This window comes from Salvelinus fontinalis, chromosome 35, assembly GCF_029448725.1.
Source record: "Salvelinus fontinalis isolate EN_2023a chromosome 35, ASM2944872v1, whole genome shotgun sequence".
Lineage (NCBI taxonomy): Eukaryota > Metazoa > Chordata > Actinopteri > Salmoniformes > Salmonidae > Salvelinus > Salvelinus fontinalis.
Window position 1 is genome coordinate 8,131,298 of NC_074699.1, and position 24,684 is coordinate 8,155,981.

A 24,684-nucleotide genomic window follows, 5' to 3' on the forward strand; every position below is an offset into this window, starting at 1 on the left:
GAGAAAAAGTAACCATTTACTTTGCAAATAGCGTACATTTAAAATCATTTATAATGGAATTTGGGATATGTCAGAGAGTTTTGTGACTAAATTGCCTACCGACAGCTATATAATATACAGTACAGCGGATATATTTTAAGAAATAAAGCAGGGTAGCACAGTGCTCTTGAAACACATGGTGCTTACTGCCTCAACAACTCCTACACAGCTGAGGCTGAGTCATCCTTCAAGATCCATTATACAGGCTATGTATCAAAGGAGTAAGTAGACCATACGACCACAGGTTATGAAGATGGTGTTGACAACAATGGTGTTGACAACGACGTGAAGCGCTACAAAATGCAAACAGGCAAATAGCCTACTGCAAGTTCAATTGCTTAGGATTCTGTGTGGCGGGGAGCATCTGAGAATCAATCAGGGATTCTCAGAGGTCAATAAGAGTAAAGTGGTCAAGTACTTATCTAATAGCCTGCAACACTACACCAAGATAGAAAAAGGAAGCCCAGCAGGCAAAACTATTTGCAATGAATTCATTACAACCAGATTCCAAACAGTTGTACTGTAATCTGTTTGTAATTACATAATTTCTGGTCATTATGATATTATTTCAACCAGCTTTGCCCACTGGGAAAGAGACAGCAGTTTTGAGAAAAATAAATAAACAAATGATGACAATCTTCATGTTTCTGCCGACTAACTATTTTGAGGAACTATGTTTTTTGTTCTGTGTATAAGTGGCTGTAAGAATATCCTCTTTACTTGACACGGTGGAAAAAGCTCAAATCAATCATTTACACAGATTGACTGACATTTTTAGCTGTGTATAATTCTGTGTTATACACAGTGTGTGGACTCTTGAGTGTTCCATTAACAGGCAGACTGCTTTGCCTTCCCTGGATCTTCACAATGACGAGATTTTATATTTCTGTATGAACCAGACAACGTCAAAGATCACATACACAGACACACACTCTTGACAGATGAGCAACACTCTTTCAGGATCACATGCTTTGTGAAGTTGGAAAAAGAGTGATCCAACTCCAAGAGTCAGTGTGCCTGCTGAGTGCGCCACTTAGCTGCCTAAAAAGGCACACTTCATCCCCCTTCGCCACTTCCCTCCCCAGCCAGATTTGGGGCTGTACATGGGGGCCCGTTCCAAACCCTTGCATGGTCCCCTTGCCATGTCGGGAGACGCGCAGTCATAAAGGACAGCTTACCAGCTGAAAGCCTCAACAAATATTTGCCAATTCCTGTGGCCTGGAGGTTAAATGTGAACAGCCGCACGAAAGACCACAGTGAGCTCCTGGCCCCAACACCATGCACACATAGGCCTACAGAGCTTTGAATATTCATCACAGATGCATAAGTCAATGGGGGCATTTGCATCAGTGCTTACATTTACATCTCCAAGATTTTCCAAGAGAAGCCTGGGAAGTTATTTCTATTTCAAGACAGTACATAACAATGTTCATAACATGACAGTAAGTCGCGTTAACATCAAACATACTGTAGATCATTTCATGAAATCCGCTGAGAGGATCATTTATCCATATAAAAAATATTGTAAAATGTTGAGGAGAGACTACAGCAGCGGGGTCCACAACTGACATGACGAGTACCTGTATGGTCTGGCTCTAGAGCCACACTGATGTTGCATTCCTCTCCTGACATATCTTGTGATCTGTCCCCAAAAACCCTAGAGCCACTACCCCCCTTGGCGCACGAAGTGGGAGAGGATGGGGGCAGATAGGATTTGTCCTACTGTAAAGTAGGACAGTACCACATAAATCCCTACACATCTGGCGAAGAGATCGGGGGACTCCGCTCGTTTTTTTCCGACTGGCCCGCACCTTTTCTTCTTCAGAAGAAGACATACATCACCCACCCCTCTTGAAAAATAGAGCTTTGTCCCCGTGCTTTTGGAGCCGGGGGCTTGGAACATGTGTGTCTCTGGGAGGATTTGATTCCAGAAAAAAAACATTGTGGTGGCCAAGAACAACACCGGTAACCGGGGAATCTTGAGGCACCCCTGTCTCAGCTAGCTACATCTCTTTCTCACTCTTTTCTCCCCGTAACTGACCCTCATGCCACGTAGACTCATGAGGCAAACCTTACCAAGGCCTCTTTCTACATTATGCTAAGTTTATTCGTTGTTCTGCATCCACAATGAGGCACAGGTAGTCTAAAATATCCCGGCTCCTCATCCTAACCGGCAACAAAAACACACAGAGCTAAATATATTATGGCACACATTTCCGTTAGGGAGAAGCAAGTCACTACGTTCCACTAATAACACTGCCCTTCACGTAGGAAAAATGCAATTCCACGCCCTCAATATTAAAATAACATGTGAGAGTATCTAATTCTGTTCCCCTTGTTTGGTCTTTTTTGTCTTGAGTAATTCTTATAATATATGTTAACACAATTGCAATAAAATGTGGGTCAAGGGACAGGAGTCCTTTTGAATTCAATGCCTTAGTCGATGAAATACCAATACAAAGGCCAATATTCAATTCAGTGTGTTTGATTTGCACAGCAGAGCGTTCTGGGTAGAATTGATTTAGAAACGTGCAGTGGCTTGGCGAAACCTGTTCAGTTCTGACCATAAACCTGCCTGAAAAGTCATCCAGACTGAACCAGATTATCCAACTACCTGAATGATTTTTGCAACACAGCTAGCCAAGAAACTGAGCTTCTACTGTCTATGTTTCAAACTTTAAAATTCCATAATGGCGTCATTGGACGAGATCACAATAATTTTTTGGTGATTAACGCCTCTGGTGTACAGCTGTGTCAACACCTCAGAAAAACCTCTGTAAAACGCTGATGATACCCCCAACTTCCAGGGTGCTAAATGTACACTGGCACTTCAGAGTGGGTGACGGGCGCATGCCACCAAACCCAAGCAGGTGACTTTCAGCACAGCCAAAGAGCGGGTTTGCGGTGAACTGCCTTCTGATCAGGGCACGCACGGACACAGAGAGAGAAAGAAAAAAATATTCCATAGTACTCATAGTACTCATAGTACTCACCCCCCATCAAAGTTGCCCACATAATTTGAGAAGCAGTATACTTTAGTTCCTTTAAAAATAAATATTGTGATATTTTAGCATGTGGCCAATTCGATATACAGTGCATTCGAAAAGTATTCAGACCCCTTCACTTTTTCCACATTTTGTTACTTTACTGCCTTATTATAAAATTGATTCAATTGTTTTTTTTCCTTCATCACTCTACACACAATACCCCATAATGACAAAGCAACAACAGGTTTTTAGAAATGTTTGCAAATTTGTAAAAAAAAAAAAAAATAGCTGAAATATCAAATTGATATCAAATCTGTGAAGAGCACACTTCTCCAGGTTGCCAATTGCCATCGAAGGTGTGCATTTTGCCCACTGAAATCGGTTACCACGCCGAACTGCAGTCAGGTCAAGACCCTGGTGAGGACGACGAGCACACAGATGAGCTTCCCTGAGATGTTTTCTGACAGTTTGTGCAGAAATTCTTCAGTTGAGCAAATCCACAGTTAATCGGGTTGCTGGTCTCAGATGATTCCGCAGGTGAAGAAGCTTGATGTGGACGCTCTGGGCTGGCATGGTTACCTGTGGTCTGTGGTTGTGAGGCCGGTTGGACATACTTCCAAATTCTCTAAAATGACATTGGAGGCAGCTTATGTTATAAAAATAAAACATTTATTTTCTGGTAACAGCTCTGGTGGACATTCCTGCAGTTGGCATGCCAATTGCACACTCCCTCAAAACATCTATGGCATTGTGAGACATCTATGGCATTGTGTTGTGTGACAAAACTGCACATTTTATACTGGCCTTTTATTGTCACCAGCACAAGGTGCAACTGTGTAATGATCATGCTGTTTAATCAGCTTCTTGGTATTTATTATCTTGGCAAAGGAGAAATGCTCACTAACATGGATGCAAACTAATTTGTGCTTAAAATTTGAGAGAAATACGTTTTTTTGTGATTTGTCTAAAACATGTTGCGTTTATATTTTTTCTTAGTATAAAACAAGTTATAACCATCTAGAGTACCTACATTATCTCTATGATTGACACACATCAAAATCACTTTACCTATCTTATTCTGCCAAAATAAAGATAATTAAAGTGCTCATTAAAACATCTAACAATATATTTAATTAGATGCATAAGTAATTCTATCAACAAGTTTCAGATTTATACAATCAACATTTTACTGAAAGCAATAGGGATTATATTTCTCTAAATGAAATGTAAAGTTTTTGAAAGTCTGGTAAATAAAAATCACGTTTTTACTATTTTGTTAATTTGGTATGAAAATAGACTTTCAAAAATGTACCCGTAATAGAAGGTTAATCAAAAGTATCGCTATTCTGCATGGTTCTCCCTTTATTGCAACTTTTCAATGTGTTTCAGTTGTGAAGACATTTTGTGCGGTGGTAAGGAATTCAGCTGATAAACAACAATGACATTTTTTCACAGCCTTTATTGTTCATACCTAGGGTGCCAATAATTCAGGAGGGTACTGTTCAAAGAGGTGTGGCTGAAAATTTGGGAGAAATAGGAAATACATTTGCATTTTTTCCCAACCCCCAATTTACACCACTTCTGTAGAACAACCCATATATTAAAGCTCATATTCTGTTAACTCATACCCAAATCATTTGGTTGACTCATCCTATATTCGTATGTGGCCAAAGCATTAATTTGAGAAAAAACTATTCCAAAACCCCACCTCAAACTTGAACCAGACTTTTTCAAATATGTGTGATGCGACATTGGCTCATTGGTTGAGCCAATCAGCTGTTAACTTGTCATTAATATTTTTTTATGAAAGATATACGCCCACATCATTCCTGTTGTTGGGGTGCACCCACAACATTCAAACACAGAAAAGCTGCTTTTTACTACTTAATTCCCATTTCTTGGAAGAAAAACTATTTAAATATTGTAATTCATTATTGGTCAAATTTCATATGACTCTGGAAACACTCGACAGTTACTTTCAGACATAATGTGTGTAAACTCAACTTAACAGTTAGATCACATCTATGCTCTAACTAAACTAAACCATGTTAAAGGGCGACTGCAGTTCCTGATTTGGCCTCGTTTTGAAGATTGCTCCTTCAGAAATGCTAGTAGCCATGACTGAAGGCAAACGAGACCTGACTTGGGGGTGTGGTTTGATGTGGGTGTGTCATGTTTGCATATTGATGGTGCCGATAGAGATGGCAGCTTCGCTTCAAGTCCTTAGGAAACCGTGCAGTATTTAGTTTTTTTAGGTATTATTTCTTACATTGTTAGCCCAGAAAGTGTCATTACATAAAGCCGGGAAGAACTATTGGATATCAGAGAGATGTCAACTTACCAGCACAACCAGCACTACGACCAGGAATACGACTTTCCCAAAGTGGATCCTTTGTCTGCATTTGAACTGATTCCAGACGCCTACCCAAAACAACGCCGTCGGAGGAGAGGGTGCCGGAGCGGTCTTCTAGTGAGGCTTCGGATGCACGCACACCACCCACCACTTCTGAGTATATTACTTGCTAATGTCCAGTCCCTAGTTAACAAAGTCGATGAAATTAGGGCAAGAGTAGCTTTCCAAAGAGATATCCGGAATTGTAACATACTCTCTTTCACAGAGACCAGGCTAGCTGGGGACATGCTGTCGTAGTCCGTACAGCCAATGGGATTTTCAGTGCATCGCGCCGACAGGAACAAACATCTCTCTGGTAAGAAGAAGGGCGGGGGTAAATGTTTCATGATTTAACGACTCATGGTGTAATTGTAACACCATACAATAACTCAAGTCCTTTTGTTCACCTGGCCTAGAATTCCTCACAATCAAATGCCAACCATATTATCTCTCAAGAGAACTCTCCCATTGCTTTAGGACTTGGTCAGGTGGTTTAAGCATGTCCTAGTTTAGGCCACCTAGCAGGACAAATTCAGACTTCGTGTAAGGGGCCAGGAGAGCAAAGACCAGGGAGGTTTTCCAATGCCTTGTAAAGAAGGGTACCTATTGGTAGAAACTGTACATTAAAAAAAAAATAAAGCAGACATTGAACATCCCTTTGAGCATGGTGAAGTTATTATTTACACTTTGGATGGTGTATCAATACACCCAGCCACTACAAAGATACAGGTGCCCCTCTTCAGTTACCGGAGAGGAAGGAATCCTCTCAGGGGTTTCACCATGAGGTCAAAGGTGATTCTAACATGTATTGACTCAGGGGGTTGAATACTTATCTAATAAATATAAATTTCTTACACTTTGACATTAATCCCACTTTGTAACACAACAACATGGAAAAAGTCAAGGGGTGTGAATACTTTCTGAAGGCACTGTAAATGTGAGGCAATCCCACTGCACTAATACCGGAGAAGAGGATGCTGTCGGTGCTGAAACTCGGCATCCCTTGAATTGCCTGTCATCACTCCTAAATCCTTGCTGGCTGTGTGGTGTAAAGCCCAATTCGCTCCTGGGTGGTACAGATCTAAGATTCCCCTCCCCCAATCCTTAACCCTTAGTGGGAAAAATGCCAACCTGACACAAGATCAGTGCTCAGGTGCAACTTCACCCTACCGAGCGACAATAGTCTGTCTACGTGGAATAGTTTCGAATCTGAAGAATATGAAAGCCAACGGTCCAACATTCTAGAACAGGGTTGTGTGTACACGTTTTAGACCACATAGTACGTTTTATGTTTTATACTGTGACAAAAGTGAGTCATAAAAACACACAGTAGCTCGTGGCTGTTTGAACAGGTTTGAGGTAATCCTTTTCCGAGGGATTACAGAAAGAAAAGCGCTCAAAAACTTGGGGGTGGATTCCTTGGCACCAGATGCCGGACCTGGTGTCTGGCATCTGGTGCAGCTAAGGACCATTTGAAAAAGAGGGTTGTTAGTACTTTTCCAGCTACATAGAGGAAAATGGATATTAAATGGATATTAAAAAGCGGGGACCGTGCCAGGGAGCTTTATGGCACCCGAACCCTACCTGTCAGGGACATAACCCAGAGAAGGCAGAGGCGTGCTTAACCGAGCTCTCATAAAACAGCCTTCAGGGGAGCCACCCTTTCCCGTCGGTCCTGGAAAAGTTCTGGAATGTGCTGAGCGACACTTGGACACTTCAGGGAAACAGGGAATGTTCTGTTTTTTTCTGTTCACCATTAGGATTCATAGGCTGCATCCGAAATGGCACCCTATTCACTGCTTTTAACTGGGACCCATAGTGCTCTGCTCAAAAGTAGTGCACTATATAGGGAATAGGGTGCCATTTGGGACGTACCATGGATAGTGTCTTGGGGTTTCCAGGAAAGTTAATGTAAAGGTAAATGAACAGTGTTTACACGGAGCCTGCATCAGGGACATGTTTACTATTAGGATAATGGTAGTGGTGACAATGAAACACAACAAGTTTTATGTCTTTTCAGTTCGTGACTGTAAACAGATTTCCGGCATGCAATTTATAGTATGCACTCTGAACCATAAACCTCTGGATATGCTATAGAGGCAGCATAGTCCACACACTCACTTCCTCTCAGAAACATGCATGGCAGCAGTCACACACACTTGCACAGACGCACGCACACACACACACACACACACCACACACTTCAGAAGGTCTTTCTACCAGTAAAACGGTACTATTAGCGTGCGAGGGAGGATGCACTTGGCTATCATAAATAGTATAAAAGTGCTATGTAATAATGCTATATTCCCAAACGGAAGTAAGAGCATGAAATCAGAGCAAATACACTACATAAGCAAAAGTATGTGGACACCTGCTCGTCAAATATCTAACTCCAAAATTATGGTTATTAATATGGAGTTGGTCCCCCCTTTGCTGACGTAACAGCCTCCATTCTTCTGGGAAGGCTTTCAAATAGATGAACATTGCTACGGGGACTTGCTTCCATTCAGCCACAAGAGCATTAGTGAGGTCGGACACTGATGTTGGGTGATTAGGCCTGGGTCGCAGTCGGCATTACAATTCATCCCAAAGGTGTTTGATGGGGTTGAGGTCAGGGCTTTGTGCAGACCAGTCAAGTTCTTCCACACCGATCTCGACAAACCATTTCTGTATGGATCTTGCTTTGTGAACAGCTGAAACAGGAAAGGGTTGGTTGCCACAAAATTGGAAAAACAGAATGGTCTAGAACAGGTATTCCCAAACTGGGGTACGCGTGTGTTTTTTTAATATATATACTGTATATTATAAATAAAAAAAATTCCCTCACATTTTCAAACAGTACATTTATATTTTCCAACGGGGCTATACATTTGGGTGAGTAGCCTTGTTTCACTGCCAAAAATAAAATGAAACCATCTAGTGTTCACCGAAATAACAACACAATGTCAAATACAGGTAGCCTAGTCAAATAATTAACATCCTATCACATTAACCGTTACTCTCTCGCGGGAATTCCACTAACGGTCCGTATGTAGCCAATACTGTTAGCTCGAAAATGGATAAATGGTAAAAAAAAAGTAAGGCCCGTATCCATAGAGACACATACCAGCTCTACTGGTAGTACTGCTACTACCAGCAGGAATACACCTCCACCTGTCGACGTCACATGTTGTTCTGCTTCCACGAGCACATCCAATGCTAGCATCAGTAATTCTACATTTGTTGTCAGCCCAGCTAGCATGGACACTGACAGTAGTGAATCTGATGCAGCCAAAGAGCTACTGCCCCCTTACACGGGAAAGCACCGAACAACAGACAGGGACGTTGGACCATCGAAGAGGCGCAAATATGATGGGAACTACATTGATTTGGGGTTCACTGATATTGGGAGTAGTGCCTTTCCTCAGCCCCAGTGTGTTATATGTGCAAAAGTACTATCTCACAACTCGATGAAACCTTCACTCTTGCGCAGACATTTAGAAACAAAACATGCCAATAAAAAAAATAAGCCACGGGAGTTTTTGGAGTGAGAATTAAGGTGACTTTCGAACTAGCAGGACATGTATAAAAGCAACAGATACCATTAATAAGAAGGGGCTAGAAGCGTCTTATATGGTGAGCTCACGAGTAGCTAGGACAGGCAAGCCCCATACTATTGTGGAGGACTTAATTCTTCCTGCTGCCGTGGATATGGCTGGGACAATGCTGGGGGAAAAGGCCCAAAAAAACTACAAACAACGCCTTCATCAAACAACACTGTTTCATGATGCATCAGTGACATGGCACTTCTTCGCATACAAGCCAGTGAATTCTATGCATTACAGCTGGATGAATCAACAGACGTGGCAGGCCTGGCACAGCTCCTGGTATATGTCCGTTACGTTTATGGGAGGTCAGTTAAGGAAAACATCCTCTTCTGCAAACCACAGGAAACCAAGACAACTGGAGAGGATATTATTAAAGTACCGGACTGCTTTGTGACATCAAATGGACTTTGGTGGTAAAGATGTGTTGGTGTCTATACTGAGGGAACAAAAGCCATGACAGGGAGACATAGTGGAGAAGTAACGCACATGCAAGCAGTTGCTAACGACGCCACTTGGGTACACTGCAGCATCCACCGAGAGGCTATTGCTGCCAAAGGCATGCCTCACAGCTTGAAAGATGTTTTGGACACTACAGTGAAAATGGTTAAATTTGTTAAAGCAAGGCCCCGGAACTCGTGTACAGTATTTTCTGCACTATGCAATAATATGGGCAGCGACCATGTAACGCTTTTACAACATTCACAAGTGCGCTGGTTATCAAGGGGCAAAGTATAGACACATTTTTTTAAATTGAGAGACAAGCTTAAAGTTCTTTACTGACTATAATTTTCACTTGTCTGACCACTTACATGATGACAAGTCACTGGCCTTTTTGGGTGATGTTTTTTCTCGCCTGAATGATCTGAATCTAGGATTACAGGGACTCTCCGCAACTATATTCAATGTGCAGGACAAAATTGAAGCTATGATTAAGAAGTTGGAGCTCTCCTCTGTCTGCATTAACAAGGACAACACACAGGTCTTTCCATCATTGTATGAATTTTTTGTGTGCAAATGAACTCAAGCTTACGGACAATGTCAAATGTGATATAGTAAAGCACCTGAGTGAGTTAGGTGCACAATTACGCAGCTACTTTCCCGAAATGGTTGACCCAAACAACTGGATTCGTTATCCCTTTCACGCCCTGCCGCCTCCAGTCTACTTACCGATATCTGAACAAGAGAACCTCATCGAAATTACAACAAGCAGTTCTGCGAAAATTGAATTTAATCAGAAGCCATTGCCAGATTTGGCCAAAATATCCTGCCTTGGTAAATCGCGCTGTTGTCACGGTCGTGTGGAGGATTGACGGACCAAAACGCAGCAGTAGGAAAATAAGCCATCTTCTTTTTATTAAGAAGAAGGAGAACCGAAAACAAAACACTCTTACAAAACTAACAAAACAAACAAACGACCGTGAAGCTACGAACGTCGTGCACATACAGGCTACAAACGTATAACATAGACAATTACCCACATCAAACGAAAGTCTATGGCTACCCTAAATATGGCTCCCAATCAGAGACAACAGAAATCAGCTGTCTCTAATTGGGAACCCATTCAGGTAACCATAGACTCTCCTAGACAACTACACCAACATAGACACAGCTAGACACATACACTCAACACAAACCCAAACACTACACCCAACACCACCCTTTACCATATAACCACCCAAAACCGATAAAACACAAACATTCCCCATGTCACACCCTGACCTAACTAAAATAATAAAGAAAACAAAGAATACTAAGGCCAGGGCGTGACAGCTGTTAAGACACTGATGCCCCTTGCAACCATGTACCTATGTGAGAGAGGATTCGCGGCCCTCATTAGCATGAAAACTAAATAAAATAAAAACTCTTCATATGCTGCTTTGATTGTGCTTTGATTGTGCCTGGCTACAATGGCCTCCCGGGTGGCGCAGTGGTCTAGGGCTGCGCCACCAGAGTCTCTGGGTTCGCGCCCAGGCTCTGTCGCAGCCGGCCGCAACCGGGAGGTCTGTGGGGCGACGCACAATTGGCATAGCGTCGTCCGGGTTAGGGAGGGTTTGGCCGGTAGGGATATCCTTGTCTCTGTATGTAAAATGTAATAAAATGTATGGACTCTACTGTAAGTCGCTCTGGATAAGAGCGTCTGCTAAATGACAAAAAAAAAAAAAATGGTTTCAGGAGAGACAGGATTGAAGGAAGAGGAGGGCGTGTGATGATTTACATTAAAGAACATATCCGATGTAAACAAATTGAGTGGTCATGTGATAATGAACTAGAATGTATTGGCCTGAACGTTACACTGTCTCCCCAAATGTCTTTTACCCTTATTGGAATGTATAGACCACTTTCCACCAAAAGTGTGTTTTTTGATCAGTTTAATAACATGCTTAGGGAATGTGATTTTGGGAAAGAGATCATGTTAAATGGGAGATTTTAATATTAATTATGAAGAAAAGTCTTGTAGGAAAACCCTCAAACGGATCACTAATACCTTTGACCTTACAGAGCTAGTTAAAGGGCCAACCAGGGTGACTTGTTGCTCTAAAACACAGATTGATTTGGTGTTCAGTAATAAACCAGAGAGAGTGACTAAATCATTCAATATGGTTACTGGGCTATCTGATCATAATCTGACACTTTAGCCAGAAAGCTGTCTACGAGTAGGTTTAACCTCTCTACTGTTAGAAAGCCGGACCAACTAAGAATACCTAAGAGTGAATTAAACTATTTTGAAAACGCAATTAAGGGAATTTACTGGAATGATCTCTTGTCCTATACAGACGTGGAAGCTGACAGTCAGGTTTTTCTATCCACAATCCAGACTACAATAAATTATTTCCTAAAGAAAATCAAATCCAAACCTGGCCAAAAGAGCACTCTTCCTTGGCTCAATGGATAAATCTGGAAATTGATGAAAGAACAAGATTATGGTCTAAAAACAGCCCTAAAATCCAAATTAGAGCATGACAGACATAGGTTTACCATGTTGAGAAATAAGGTGATGACAGAAATCAGACAGGCCAAGGCAAACTTTTTTATTAACATAATTGGTGAAGCAAAGGGAAATTCTAAATTGATCTGGGAGAATCTAAAAAAATTAACAGGGAAAGACCATAGTAACACTGCAAAAAGACTAGAAATCATGGTGAATAACAATCTAACACAGGATGCAGTCGAAATAGCAATAGCCTTCAATTCCTACTTTATTGACTCTGTCAGGGTACTGACACAGAACTCCTCCACTGGTTTCTTGGGCTCAGTGCTAGTGAATGACGCTCAACCTGTCTTCATCATAAGGGAGGTTTCTGAGTCAAAGGTGATCAAGGTGATTAGCTCACTAAAGAACTCTAAAGCCAAAGATATGTTTGGGCTGGACTCCACCTTTCTTAAAAACTACAAAGAGTCACTCATTGGCCCCATCATTGGCATCATACTTTATTCCAACCTCTCTTTTAAAAAGCATGTGAAAAAGGTAATTCAAATGACCAAATTCAACCTAGCTAATTTCCGATTTATACGAAATTGTTTGACTACAGAGGAAGCAAAACTGTACTTCAAATCTATGATAACTCCCCCACTTAACATACTGCTTGACTAGTTGGGCCCAAGCTTGCTGTAAAACATTAAAACCTATTCAGTCTGTCTACAAAAAGGCTCTCAAAGTGCTTGATAGGAATCATCACTGTTACATCCTCAGAAAGCATGAGCTCCTAAATTGGGAAAATCTTGTAAAATACACCGACGCATGTCTTGTATTCAAGATCCTAAAGGGCCTGGCTCCCCCTCCACTCAGTATTTTTGCTAAACAGAAAACCCAAACATATGGCAGCAAATCCACAAGGTCTGCCATGAGAGGTGACTGTATAGTTCCCTTAAGCAAAAGCACCTTTAGTAAATCCGCTTTCTCTGTGAGAGCTTCCCATGTCTGGAATACACTGCCATCAAACACACATAACTGCACCACATATCACACTTTCACAAAATGCATGAAGACATGGCTAAAGGTCAACCAGATTTGTGAACATAATCCCTATCTGTGTATTGCCGCTTTCCATGTTGTCTGTTGTCTGTAGCTTGTGAGGTATGGAAACACTTTGTTGCTTTTATGGATTTTGTCTTGTTGCTTTTTTTTCTATGTTGCTCTGTCTGTATGCTATGTCTTGCTTGTCCTATGTTGCTCTGTGTGTGCTCCCTGCTCAATGAATGTCTATATTGTAATTGTTTGTAATAACCTGCCCAGGGACTGCAGTTGAAAATTAGCCAGCTGGCTAAAACCGTCACTTTTACTGAAACGTTGATTTATGTGCACTGTCCCTGTAAAAATCAAATAAACTCAAATACCGGTACAGACTGTGTGTGGAAAAAGATTAACCTGTAGTGAGTTATTCACAATTTTCAATGAAAAAACAAAGTTTTATATGTAAGATGGCTAAATAAAGAGCAAAATGATTGATTATTATTATATTTTTATTTGTGCCCTGGTCCTATAAGAGCTCTTTGTCACTTCCCACGAGCCGGGTTGTGAGAAAAACTCACTCATTCTTATGTTTAATAAATGTATAGTGTGTGTGTGGCAGGCGTACGATGCTGGCATAAAACAACATTTGAGAGTGCACTGACCCTGGTGCTAGACGGGGTACGCAGCTGGAGGTTGAATGTTTTAAGGGGTACGGGACTAGGAAAAGTTTGGGAACCACTGGTCTAGAATGTCATTGTACGGTGTTGCGTTAAGATGTCCCTTCACTGGAACTAACGGGTCTAGCCCGAACCATGAAAAACAGCCCCAGATCATTACTCCTCCTCTACCAAACTTTACAGTTGGCACTATGCATTGGGGCAGGTAGCGTTCTCCTAGCATCCGCCAAACCCAGATTCGTCCGTCGGACTGCCAGATGATGAAGCGTGATTGATTAATCAATCCAGAGAATGCGTTTCGACTGCTCCAGAGTTTAATGGTGGCCAGCTTTATACCACTCCAGCCGATGCTTGGCATTTGCACATGGTGATCTTAGTCTCGTGTGCGGCTGCTCGGCCATGGAAACCCATTTAATGAAGCTCCTGATGAACAGTTCTTGTGCTGACGTTGCTTCCTGAGGCAGTTTGGAACTCAGTAGTGAGTGTTGCAACCGAGGACAAACGATTTTTACACGCTTCAGCACTCGGCATTCCCATTTTCTGAGCTTGTGTTGCCTACCACTTCGTGGCCGAGCTGTTGTTGCTCCTAGACGTTTCCACTTCACAATAACAGTTGACCGGAGCAGCTGTAGCAGGGCAGAAATTTGACGAACTGACTTGTTGAAAAGGTGGCATCCTGTGACGGTGCCACGTTGAAAGTCACTGAGCTCTCCAGTAAGGCCATTTTACCGCCAATGTTTGTCTATGGCGATTGCATGGCAGTGTGCTCGATTTTATATACCTGTCAGCAACGGGTGTGGCTGAAATAGCCGAATCCTCTCATTTGAAGGTGTGTCCATACTTTTGTATATATAGTGTACGTATACATCGAATTTGTATGCGGTGAGTCATGACTTACAAGAATAATATCGTAATGAGTGCCTATAAGGTTGTGCTAGTATATGGTGCTCGTATGTGACTTACTGACTCCGTTTCTGGCTTCGTTCACCTCCTCCCCATATGCTTTAGCCTCAGCAAACCTACACAGAAACACAAATATCAGTAGGCAAAAATCTCCTGCAAAACCCTGTTTCTCTCTCTGTACATGAGCCATGTCAGGTTAAAGGGATAGTTCATGAGAAGTCCTCATAAGGATAGTAAAACAAAGTAGGGACATTTCGCTGGTCCCTGTAAGGAAAAAGTATATTTTAGGTTTAGGTTTAGGGTTACAATTAAGGTTAGGGTTACAATTAGGGTAAGGGTTTAAGTGTTGGGGTTTCGGGTTAAGGTTTGGGGTTAAGGTTAGGGTTAGGGTTAGGTTAAGAGTTAGGCTTAGTGTTAGGGGTTAGGGAAAAAAGGATTTTGAATGGTAAATTGTTTGGTCCCCACAAGGACAGTAAAACGAACGTGTGTGTCTGTGAGCGTGATTATATGTGAGAGAATGTGCTTGTGAAGGGATTGACACAGAAAGCCATTACCATCACATTTAACAGGGCTCCGCTCCCCTTCAATTCATGTCTGTACCGAAAATAGGGGGATCGGCGAGGAGAGAAAATGAAAAACTAAAAGATATGCCATTGGAGTGAACTCATGTACACTCCCCCTGTATTTAGACAGTGAAGCAAAACATTTACATTTGTCTCTATGCAGAATTTTGGATTTGAGATCAAATGTTTCATTTCAGAGCAAATGATTCATTTGAATGTCCCCTATATTATGTATATTTATACTTCATCTGTTTTTGTGACGCTCGTCTGAAGAAGTGGACCAAGGTGCAGCGTGTTCATGATTCTTTAATTACTCAGAACACCAAACAAAAACAACAACAAAAAGAATAACGAACGTCACGTACTGCGGACTTCACAGAGCTAACACAAAACAAGATCCCACAACATAGGTGGGAAAACAGGCTACCTAAGTATGATTCCCAATCAGAGACAACGATAGACAGCTGCCTCTGATTGGGAACCACACTCGTCCAACCACAAAGAAATACAAAACATAGAATGCCCACCCCACATCACACCCTGACCTAACTAAATAGAGAAATTAAACAGCTCTCTAAGGTCAGGGCGTGACAGTGTTACTGTTTAGAAATGAAAGCACTTCATGTACTGTATCTAGTCCCCCTCATGTTAAGAAGTCATAAGTATTTGGACAAATTCACTTATAGTGTATCAAAGTAGTCAAATTAACTTATTTTGTACATAATGCTGCTGCTACCGTCTCTTGTGATCGACAATAACTTCTGGACATCAGAATAGCGATTACTCAACACGAACTGGCAGAAGCTTCTTTTTCCTTTCACGAGTCCGATGAGCCCGACGTGAAGGACATACTGCTTTCCCAGGAACAGAAGAGAAGACGGAGAAAAAGAGGGCGGAGGTCGGGCTGCCTTCTGAGAATTCAGAGGTGAACAAATAAACCCCAACTGCCTTCCGTTCTACTAGCTAACGTGCAATCATTGGAAAATAAAATTGACGACCTACGAGGAAGATTAAACAACCAACGGGACATTAAAAACTGTAATATCTTGTGTTTCACAGAGTTGTGGCTGAACAACAACATTATCAACATACAGCTGGCTGGTTTTACACTGTGTCGGCAGGATAGAACAGCGGCGTCTGGTAAGACAAGGGGTGGCGGACTATGCATATTTGTAATGCATATTTGTATTTGTGCACGATATCTAAGGAAGTCTCAAGGTTTTGCTCGACTGAGGTAGAGTGTCTCATGATAAGCGGTAGACCACACTATCTACCTAGAGAGTTTTCATCTGTATTTTTCATAGCCGTCTACATACCACCACAGACCAATGCTGTCACAAAGACCTCACTCAATGAGCTGTATTGCACCATAAGCAAAGAGGTTCATCCAGAGGCGGCGCTCCTAGTGGCCGGGGACTTCAATGCAGGGAAACTTAAATCCGTTTTACCAAATTTCTGTCAGCATGTTAAATGTGCAACCAGAGTGAAAAAAAAACTCTAGACCACCTTTACTACACACACAGAGACGCGTAAAAAGCTCTCCCTCACCCTCCCTCGCCCTCCAGTTAGCAAATCTGACCATAATTATATCCTCCTGATTCCTGCTTACATGCAAAAATTAGAGCAGGAAGCACGAGTGACTCGGTCAATAAAAAAGTGGTAGGATGTAGCAGATGCTAAGCTACAGGACTGTTTTGCTAGCACAGACTGGAATATGTTTTGGGATTCTTCCGATGGCATTGAGGAGTACACCACATCAGTCATTGGCTTCATCAATAAGTGCATCGATGACGTCATCCCCAGAGTGACCATACGTACAAACCCCAACCAGAAGCCATGGATCACAGGCAATAGGCTACTTCACAAGATGGTTCAGGAGAAGAAGGCAGACGTTTTACGTGCCATCAACCAGAAGCCATGGACTTCAGACAACTGGCTACTTCACAAGACAGGCTACTTTACAAGATGGCGCCGGAGAAGAAGGCAGACGTTTTAGGTGCCCCCAACCGATTGTGTATTTTTGTTTGTTTATTTGCGTTGTTTGTAACTTATTTCCTTACTTATTTTGTACATAATGTTGCCGCTACTGTCTCTATGACCAAAAAAAACTTCTGAACATCAGGACTGCGATTACTCACCACGGACTGGCATTATTCTTATTCTTTTCCTTTAACGAGTCTGACGAGGCCGACGCGAACGATATACTGTTTCCTTGGGAATAGGCCCAGATCCCCGTGATTTGCGTGAAGAGGGGGCAGAGAAAGAGGGGCCGAAGGTCCGGTGGCCTCTGACAATTCAAAGGCGATCTAATAAACCCCCACTTCCCTCCATTCTGCAAATAAACGTGCGATCTTTGGACAATAAAATAGATGACCTATGCGAAAGATTAAACTACCAACGGAACATTCAAAATTGTAATATCTTATGCTTCACGGAGATGTGGCTGAACGACAACACTATCAACATACAGCTGGCTGGTTATATGCTGAACAGGAAGGAGAGAACAGCGGCGTCTGGTAAGACAAGGGGCGGCGGACTATGTGTTTTTGTAAATAACAGCTTGTGCACTATATCTAAGGAAGTCTCGAGCTATTGCTCGCCTTAGGTAGAGTACCTCATGATAAACTGACCACGATACCTACCTAGATAGTTTTCATAACTGTTTCCATACAACCACAGTCAGAGGCTGAAAACATCTGCATTGAGCTGAAGGCTAGAGCTGCCGCTTTCAAGGAGCAGGGCTCTAACGCCGGACGCTTATAAGAAATCCTGCTATGCAATCAAACATGCAAAGCATCAATACAGGACTCCGAGTCTGTAATACCAACATGTTTTAAGCAGCCCACCATAGTGCCTGTTCCCAAGAACACTAAGGTAACCTGCCTAAACGACTACCGACCAGTAGCACTCACATCTGTAGCCATGAAGTGCTTTGAAAGGCTGGTCATGGCTCACATCAACACCATTATCTCAGAAATCCGAGACCCACTCCAATTTGCATAACGCCCCAACAGATCCACAGATGATGCAATTGTTATTGCACTCCACACTGCCCTTTCTCACCTGGACAAAAGGAACACCTATGTTATAATGGTATTCATTGACTACAGCTCAGCATTCAACACTATAGTGCCCTCGAAGCTCATCAATAAGCTAAGGACCCTGGGACTAAACACCTCCCTCTGCAACTGGATCCTGGACTTCCTGACGGGCCACCCCCAGGTGGTAAGGGTAGGTAACAACACATCCGCCACACTGACTCTCAACACATGGGCCCCTCAGGGGTGAGTGCTCTGTCCCCTTCTGTACTCCCTGTTCACTCATGACTGCACGGACAGGCACAACTCCAATAACATCATTTTTTTTTTTTTTTTCATAAAGTTTGCCGATGACACAACAGTGGTAGGCCTGATCACCGACAACGATGAGACAGCCTATAGGGAGGAGGTCAGAGACCTGGCCGTGTGGTACCAGGAAAACAACCTCTCCCTCAACGTGATCACGACAAAGGAGATGATTGTGGACTACAGGAAAAAGAGGACCGAGCATGCACTCATTCTCATCGATGGGGCTGTAGTGGAGCAGGTTGAGAGCTTCAAGTTCCTTGATGTCCATATCACCAACAAACTAACAAGCACACCAAGGCAGTCGTGAAGAGGGCAGGACAAAATCTATCCCCCCTCAGGAGACTGAAAAGATTTGGCATGGGTCCTAAGAACCTTAAAAGGTTCTACATCGGCACCATCGAGAGCATCCTGACTGGTTGCATCACTGCCTGGTATGGCAACTGCTCGTCCTCCGACCACAAGTCACTACAGGGGCGCAGGTAACATGGTGGTTAAAGCGTTGGAATAGTAACCGAAAGGTTGCAAGATCAAATCCACGAGCTGACGAGGTAAAAAAAATCTGTCGTTCTGCCCCTGAACAAGGCAGTTAGCCCACTGTTCCTAGGCCGTCATTGAAAATAAGATTTTGTTCTTAACTGACTTGCCTACTTAAATAAAGGTAAAATAATATTTGAAAAAACAGAGGGTAGTGCGAACTGCCCAGTACGTCACTGGGGCCAAGCTTCCTGCCATCCAGGACCTCTATACCAGGCGGTGTCAGAGGAAGGCCTGAAAAATTGTCAACGACCCCAGCCACCCCAGTTATAGACTGTTCTCTCTACTACCACATGGCAAGTGGTACCGGAGTGCCAAGTCTAGGTCCAAAAAGCTTCTAGCCAAAAGACTCCTGAATATCTAATCAAATGGCTACCCAGACTATTTGCATATTCCACCCCCCCAATTTTTACGCTGCTACTTCTCTCTGTTATTATCTATGCATAGTCCCTTTAATAACTATACCTACATGTACATATTACCTCAATTACCTCGACTAACCGGTGCCCTCGCACATTGACTCTGTACCGGTACCCCCTCTCGCTATATCTCCTTTTGGGGCGGCAGGTAGCTTTGTGGTTAGAATGTTGGGCCAGTAACGAAAGGTTGCTGGATTGAATCCCCGAGCTGACAAGGTAAAAATCTGTCGTTCTGCCCCTGAACAAGGCAGTTAACCCCAGTAGGCCATCATTGTAAATAAGAATTTGTTCTTAACTGACTGGCCTAGTTAAATGACTGGCCTGCTCTTTAATTACTTGTTCCTTTTATTTCTTATTCCTATTCACATTTTTTAAACTGCATTGTTGGTTAGGGGCTTGTAAGTAACCACTTCACAGTAAGGTGTACCTGTTGTATTCGGAGCATGTGACTAATACAATTTGATTCGATTTTTGATTAGATTTGAATGGTGAATGATGTATGGAGTCATTTTCTTTCTAAGTGAGTAGATAAGATAGTTCTGAACTCGTCTAAATTAATCCTGATCAGGCTTGGACAGTATACCATATATACCGTATACCAGAATATTTATAAATAGCCACGGGAGGGTTTTTCAATACCGTTAATACCAATACAGTTTTTATTACATTTTAATAATTGTAACTACTTTTTAAGTAAATACCTGCAGTGAAATTGTGCAACACTTAGGAGATAAAGCAGATAGCGTTCTTCATTTCACCCGTCACATTATTTTACAATATGAAGCTTACCGGTAGTCCATAGTCACATGTTTTTTTACAAGCACACAACAACGAGAGACCGGAGCCTTGTTAGTCACTCAAAGTTGTCAAGCACACGTGTGGTGATCTAGTTACAATATGGAATTCACATCTACACTTTTGCCAGCTAGATATCATATATTTATTAAGCTAGCTGTCTAAAATGTGCTTAATGCTCTGCAGTTATGCATTTGTTAACTTAGTAACTAGTTATCTAGCTAAGTGGTTAGCCTCTTGGTAACAGCAGACAATCCCCTCCTGGATAAAGAACCTTGCTTTCTAATATTTGTTTAGTTTGTGCAGCAAACTGCAAGTAGAATGTTTGAATTTATTGTAAAACTTTGTGAGCTGGGATGTCTGTCCTGCAAACAGGTTATTTCAGAGACTATATAACATTTCCGTAAGTGCTCATTAGCATTTAGCTTGCATTCGCTATGAGATTTTACATGTAATTGTTAGCATTGCTAATATTCCGATTAGAGCGGCTCAGCGGGGTATGAAAGTACCTTTAAGGGTGAGATTTCATTTATTGTGTAGCCCCTGTGTTCAGTGCCAGTATTCTCGAATATCCCGGGATGAATCATGAATAATAATGAATGAGATGCCATTCACAGGCTTCAACAAAACATGCTAACCTCTGAACATTACCAATAACAAGGGAGCGTAGCATTTTTGGGGGGATGGGTATGATCTTTGTGCCTCTGTAACCTTCTCACTCATTAATATTCACAATCAATTTATACTTATTTATAATCATAGTAGCATCCACGTGAATATAGAAGTGCTCAGAAACATCTTATATTCTTGCTTACAATACAAGTGACTCCAAAATGGCATTATTCACTGTTCAATTGCTATTGGGCAAAACATAATCCAAATCACAACCAAAACAAAAGCACAAATGCATCCAACATGGTTGTAGAGTCACAAGCTTGATGTAGTCATTGCTTGCAAGAACTATGGGACAAAATACTACACTTTTGACTACTTTGATACACTATAATTGAATTTGTCCAAACACTTCGAACTTTTCAAATGGGGGGGCTAGATCCATAAAGTGCTTTAATTTCTAAATCGTTAAACAGATTTGTATGACAATACCCTTAAATAAAAGGTGGCATTCTGTACTATTGACTAATTTGATACATCTCAAATATAAAATGCTGAAGTATAGAGCTAAAATAGAAATGTTAGCTTCACTGTCAAAATACATATGGAGGGGAGTGTATCCTGACCCACAATGTCTCCAAACAGAGTGGACAGACAGCAAAACATTGCTGTACTGATCTAAATTGTCCTTGAGCCCACTACCCAGCAACATTCTGCAAATTAGTTTGGTTACTGTTATCCTGGTACCCTTAAAATATTTCATACGTTTCACAGAGGTACAACATAGTTCGCAAGAGGATCAATCAAGTTACTATCAATTTCTATGCACATAGAATAAGTTCAAAGTCTGTTCAAGTGCAATCGATCTATTTTCATGGTTTATCGACCGTAGCAAACTTTCAGATTAAAAACTAGGATAGGCTGGTAAACTGAATTTGAAGTTCCCAACAAGGCCTCCCCTTGCCCTCTGACCTCTGTTTGAGCAGGGCCTTGTTGTCCTCGATGGTCAGCCGGTCTTCATGGTCTCTCCTGAAGATCTCAAAAGCCTCCTGTTTGCCCATCGACAGCTTGGACGCTGAAGAAGAATGGAGGGAGAAAGAATCATGAATGCCCATTTTTTTTATACAGTATACCCACATGGCAGTCATAGTCACTAACCAGGTTTCCATCCAATCTTTCTATGTGAGTAAAGTATATTTCGGATAAAAAAATGCACGATAGGCTTGATGGAAACAGAACATTTGTCGGTAAACTAAATGTCGACAAAACAAAATACGGTTAGTGGAATCTTTTTGTGTCTGTAAAATTCATTAATGCTTGAAATGTTGGCGGAAATGCTTTTATGCGCAAATATTGATATAATAACAATCATATCGAAGTAAAGTTGAGGTCACGCATGTAGTTTATTAGGCTAGAGATTAAATTAATGAGCTTGATGTTCTTTTCCCAAAAATACCAAGGGTCTTATTCTGGTGCCATGATCATTGAACGCTAGGCTGCCCGTTTGACAAATACAAATAAACTCGCTCTTTTGTTCATAATAATGTCATGTAGACTATACAGTATCTATACAGTATACTTTTCTGCTCTTTTGCACACCAGTATCTCTACTTGCACATGATCATCTGATGATTTATCACTCCAGTGTTAATCTGCTAAATTGTAATTATTCGCTCCTATGGCCTATTTATTGCCTACCTCCTCATGCCTTTTGCACACAATGTATATAGACTCATTTTTCCCCCCTACTGTGTTATTGACTTGTTTATTGTTTACTCCATGTGTAACTCTGTGTTGTTGTCTGTTCACACTGCTATGCTTTATCTTGGCCAGGTCGCAGTTGTAAATGAGAACTTGTTCTCAACTAGCCTACCTGGTTAAATAAAGGTAAAATAAAATATAAATAAAAAATTGAGTAATTGTCTCTGGCCCCCTCCCAGTTAGGGGGAGTGATGAGCTCTACAGCAGTCTCACAACTCAATCGCTGGTTGAAAACTGTTTTCTGCCCCTCCCAAATTATATAATTTGTAGATAAATGGCCCTCTTTCTGGGACTCACCCACAAACAGGATCAAGCCTGGCCTGTTGAGGAGTGACAGACTCCATCCTAGCTGGAGGGGTGCATTCATCTTATCTACGAACATAGACAGGGCTCTAACTCCACTAGCTCCACAATGAGATAGGGTGCAGGCCACTAGCACAGTCAGTGTAGTCAGCTCAGCTATCGAGGGGGGGAAAAAAATATATGGCTTTTTACTTTGGAGGTGTGTCTCTTTGGTCATCTGACGAGGGGCAGATAGCCTACTCGAACAAGCGAAATGGTAGATTTGTGAATAATGAAAAAGCATTAGGGAAAAAGCCTCATATATTTCAAAGCATTCTCAGTAGACCATTTAAAACCCTTTTATTCATAGTTTACTTTTGGTTAATGACCAGGATATTGATTAAGGGAAGGATAGGCTTTTAATACAATTCAACGAAATGGGGGGAAACCAATTGTTGTTTTATGTTTCTAAGTTCGAGATTCACAGGCACATCTATCCTTCCATGTGCACTGTGCCTCATGGCTGGATAAGCCGTGCTTCCACCCTCACCTCCTCCCTGTAGGCTGTCTCGTCATTGTTGGTAATCAGGCCTACTACTGTTGTGTCGTCTGCTAACTTGATGATTGAATTGGAGGTGTGCCTGGCCATGCAGTCATGGGTGAACAGGGAGTACAGGAGGGGGCTAAGCACACATCCTTGTGGGGCCCCTGCAATGAGGATCAGCGAAGTGGAGGTGTTGTTTCCTACCTTCACCACCTGGGGCAGGCCAATAGTTGTAGGAGCTGATAGGTTTGGATTTCTGTACTTTAAATGTTATTAATCAATAGTTGTAATAGAGACCTGAGGGGCGCCATAGCCGAGGGGCTACACCAGAAGTTAATGGTTATCTGTAGGAGGAAGGCATGTGGTGGGTGCAATTAAGCTTGGAATGTACTGAGAGTAGGGGAAACAATCACATGTAGCAGGCATTGGTAAGGGGAAAGAGCCATGGATTAGTGATGAAGGGGGTAGAGGTCAGATCAGGTCACGTTAAGGGAGAAAGAAAAGTGTATTACCCGTATCACTTAGTTCCCTACCTAGCAATAAAGATACAATGTTTAGCGAGAAGGAGGAGACTCCACCCAAAGTGGGGTACATATACCACAACTATTCTAAACATGTCTTTGTCTAATGCAGCTGTATTGACCCTCTGGGAAGAATAAACTTGGTTTGAGCTTTCATAGCGTCCATTGAGTTTTTACTCTGAGAATTAGAACCTAGCAGAGCTAAAAAAACAGTTTGTTTGATTTGGAGTCCACCAAAATAACATGTGGTGCAAAGCATAAAGGCCCAGGTCTCGCTCTCTTTCTCTCAAAGACACAAATACACGTCCACACACATATACAAATACACACAATCTCGCACACACCATAGTTTATGTCTATAAGTAGAGTCGTACATTCTCTGTGGTTATAACACTCTGCAGACACCACAAACATGAGACTCCTGTGTGGGAAAAGAGGAGCGAGGAGAGGGAAGATCACTGTTTTATCATGTTTTTAATTCATAATGGGAAGAGGGACGGGCTGAAGGAGGTAAAAGTAAAGCGGGAGAGCTACCTCTATGGGGAAAGACCAATGTTGATCATGTCGAAGTAAACATGACAGAGACTATCACGAACGGACAGATAGACAGACAGGGCCCAGTCCAAACACAGTGACAAGACAGACTGAGGAGGTTTGGTTTACTTTACTTTCTCTCTCTCTGTGTGTGTGTGTGTGTGTGTGTGTGTGTGTGTGTGTGTGTGTGTGTGTGTGTGTGTGTGTGTGTGTGTGTGTGTGTGTGTGTGTGTGT

General features: G+C 42.0%; 1 protein-coding gene across 2 annotated transcripts in view; it reads right to left on the minus strand.

Annotated features, from left to right (window-relative positions):
* kif6 (kinesin family member 6) overlaps window positions 1-24,684 on the minus strand; it is a 171,070-nt gene that overhangs the window by 51,111 nt on the left and 95,275 nt on the right. For both annotated transcript variants that reach the window (XM_055899170.1, XM_055899169.1), the window contains 2 exons: window positions 21,780-21,882; window positions 14,598-14,653 (listed from right to left, as the gene is read on the minus strand). In XM_055899170.1, the coding sequence (XP_055755145.1) occupies window positions 14,598-14,653; window positions 21,780-21,882 (159 nt within the window). The remainder of the gene's footprint in view (window positions 1-14,597; window positions 14,654-21,779; window positions 21,883-24,684) is intronic.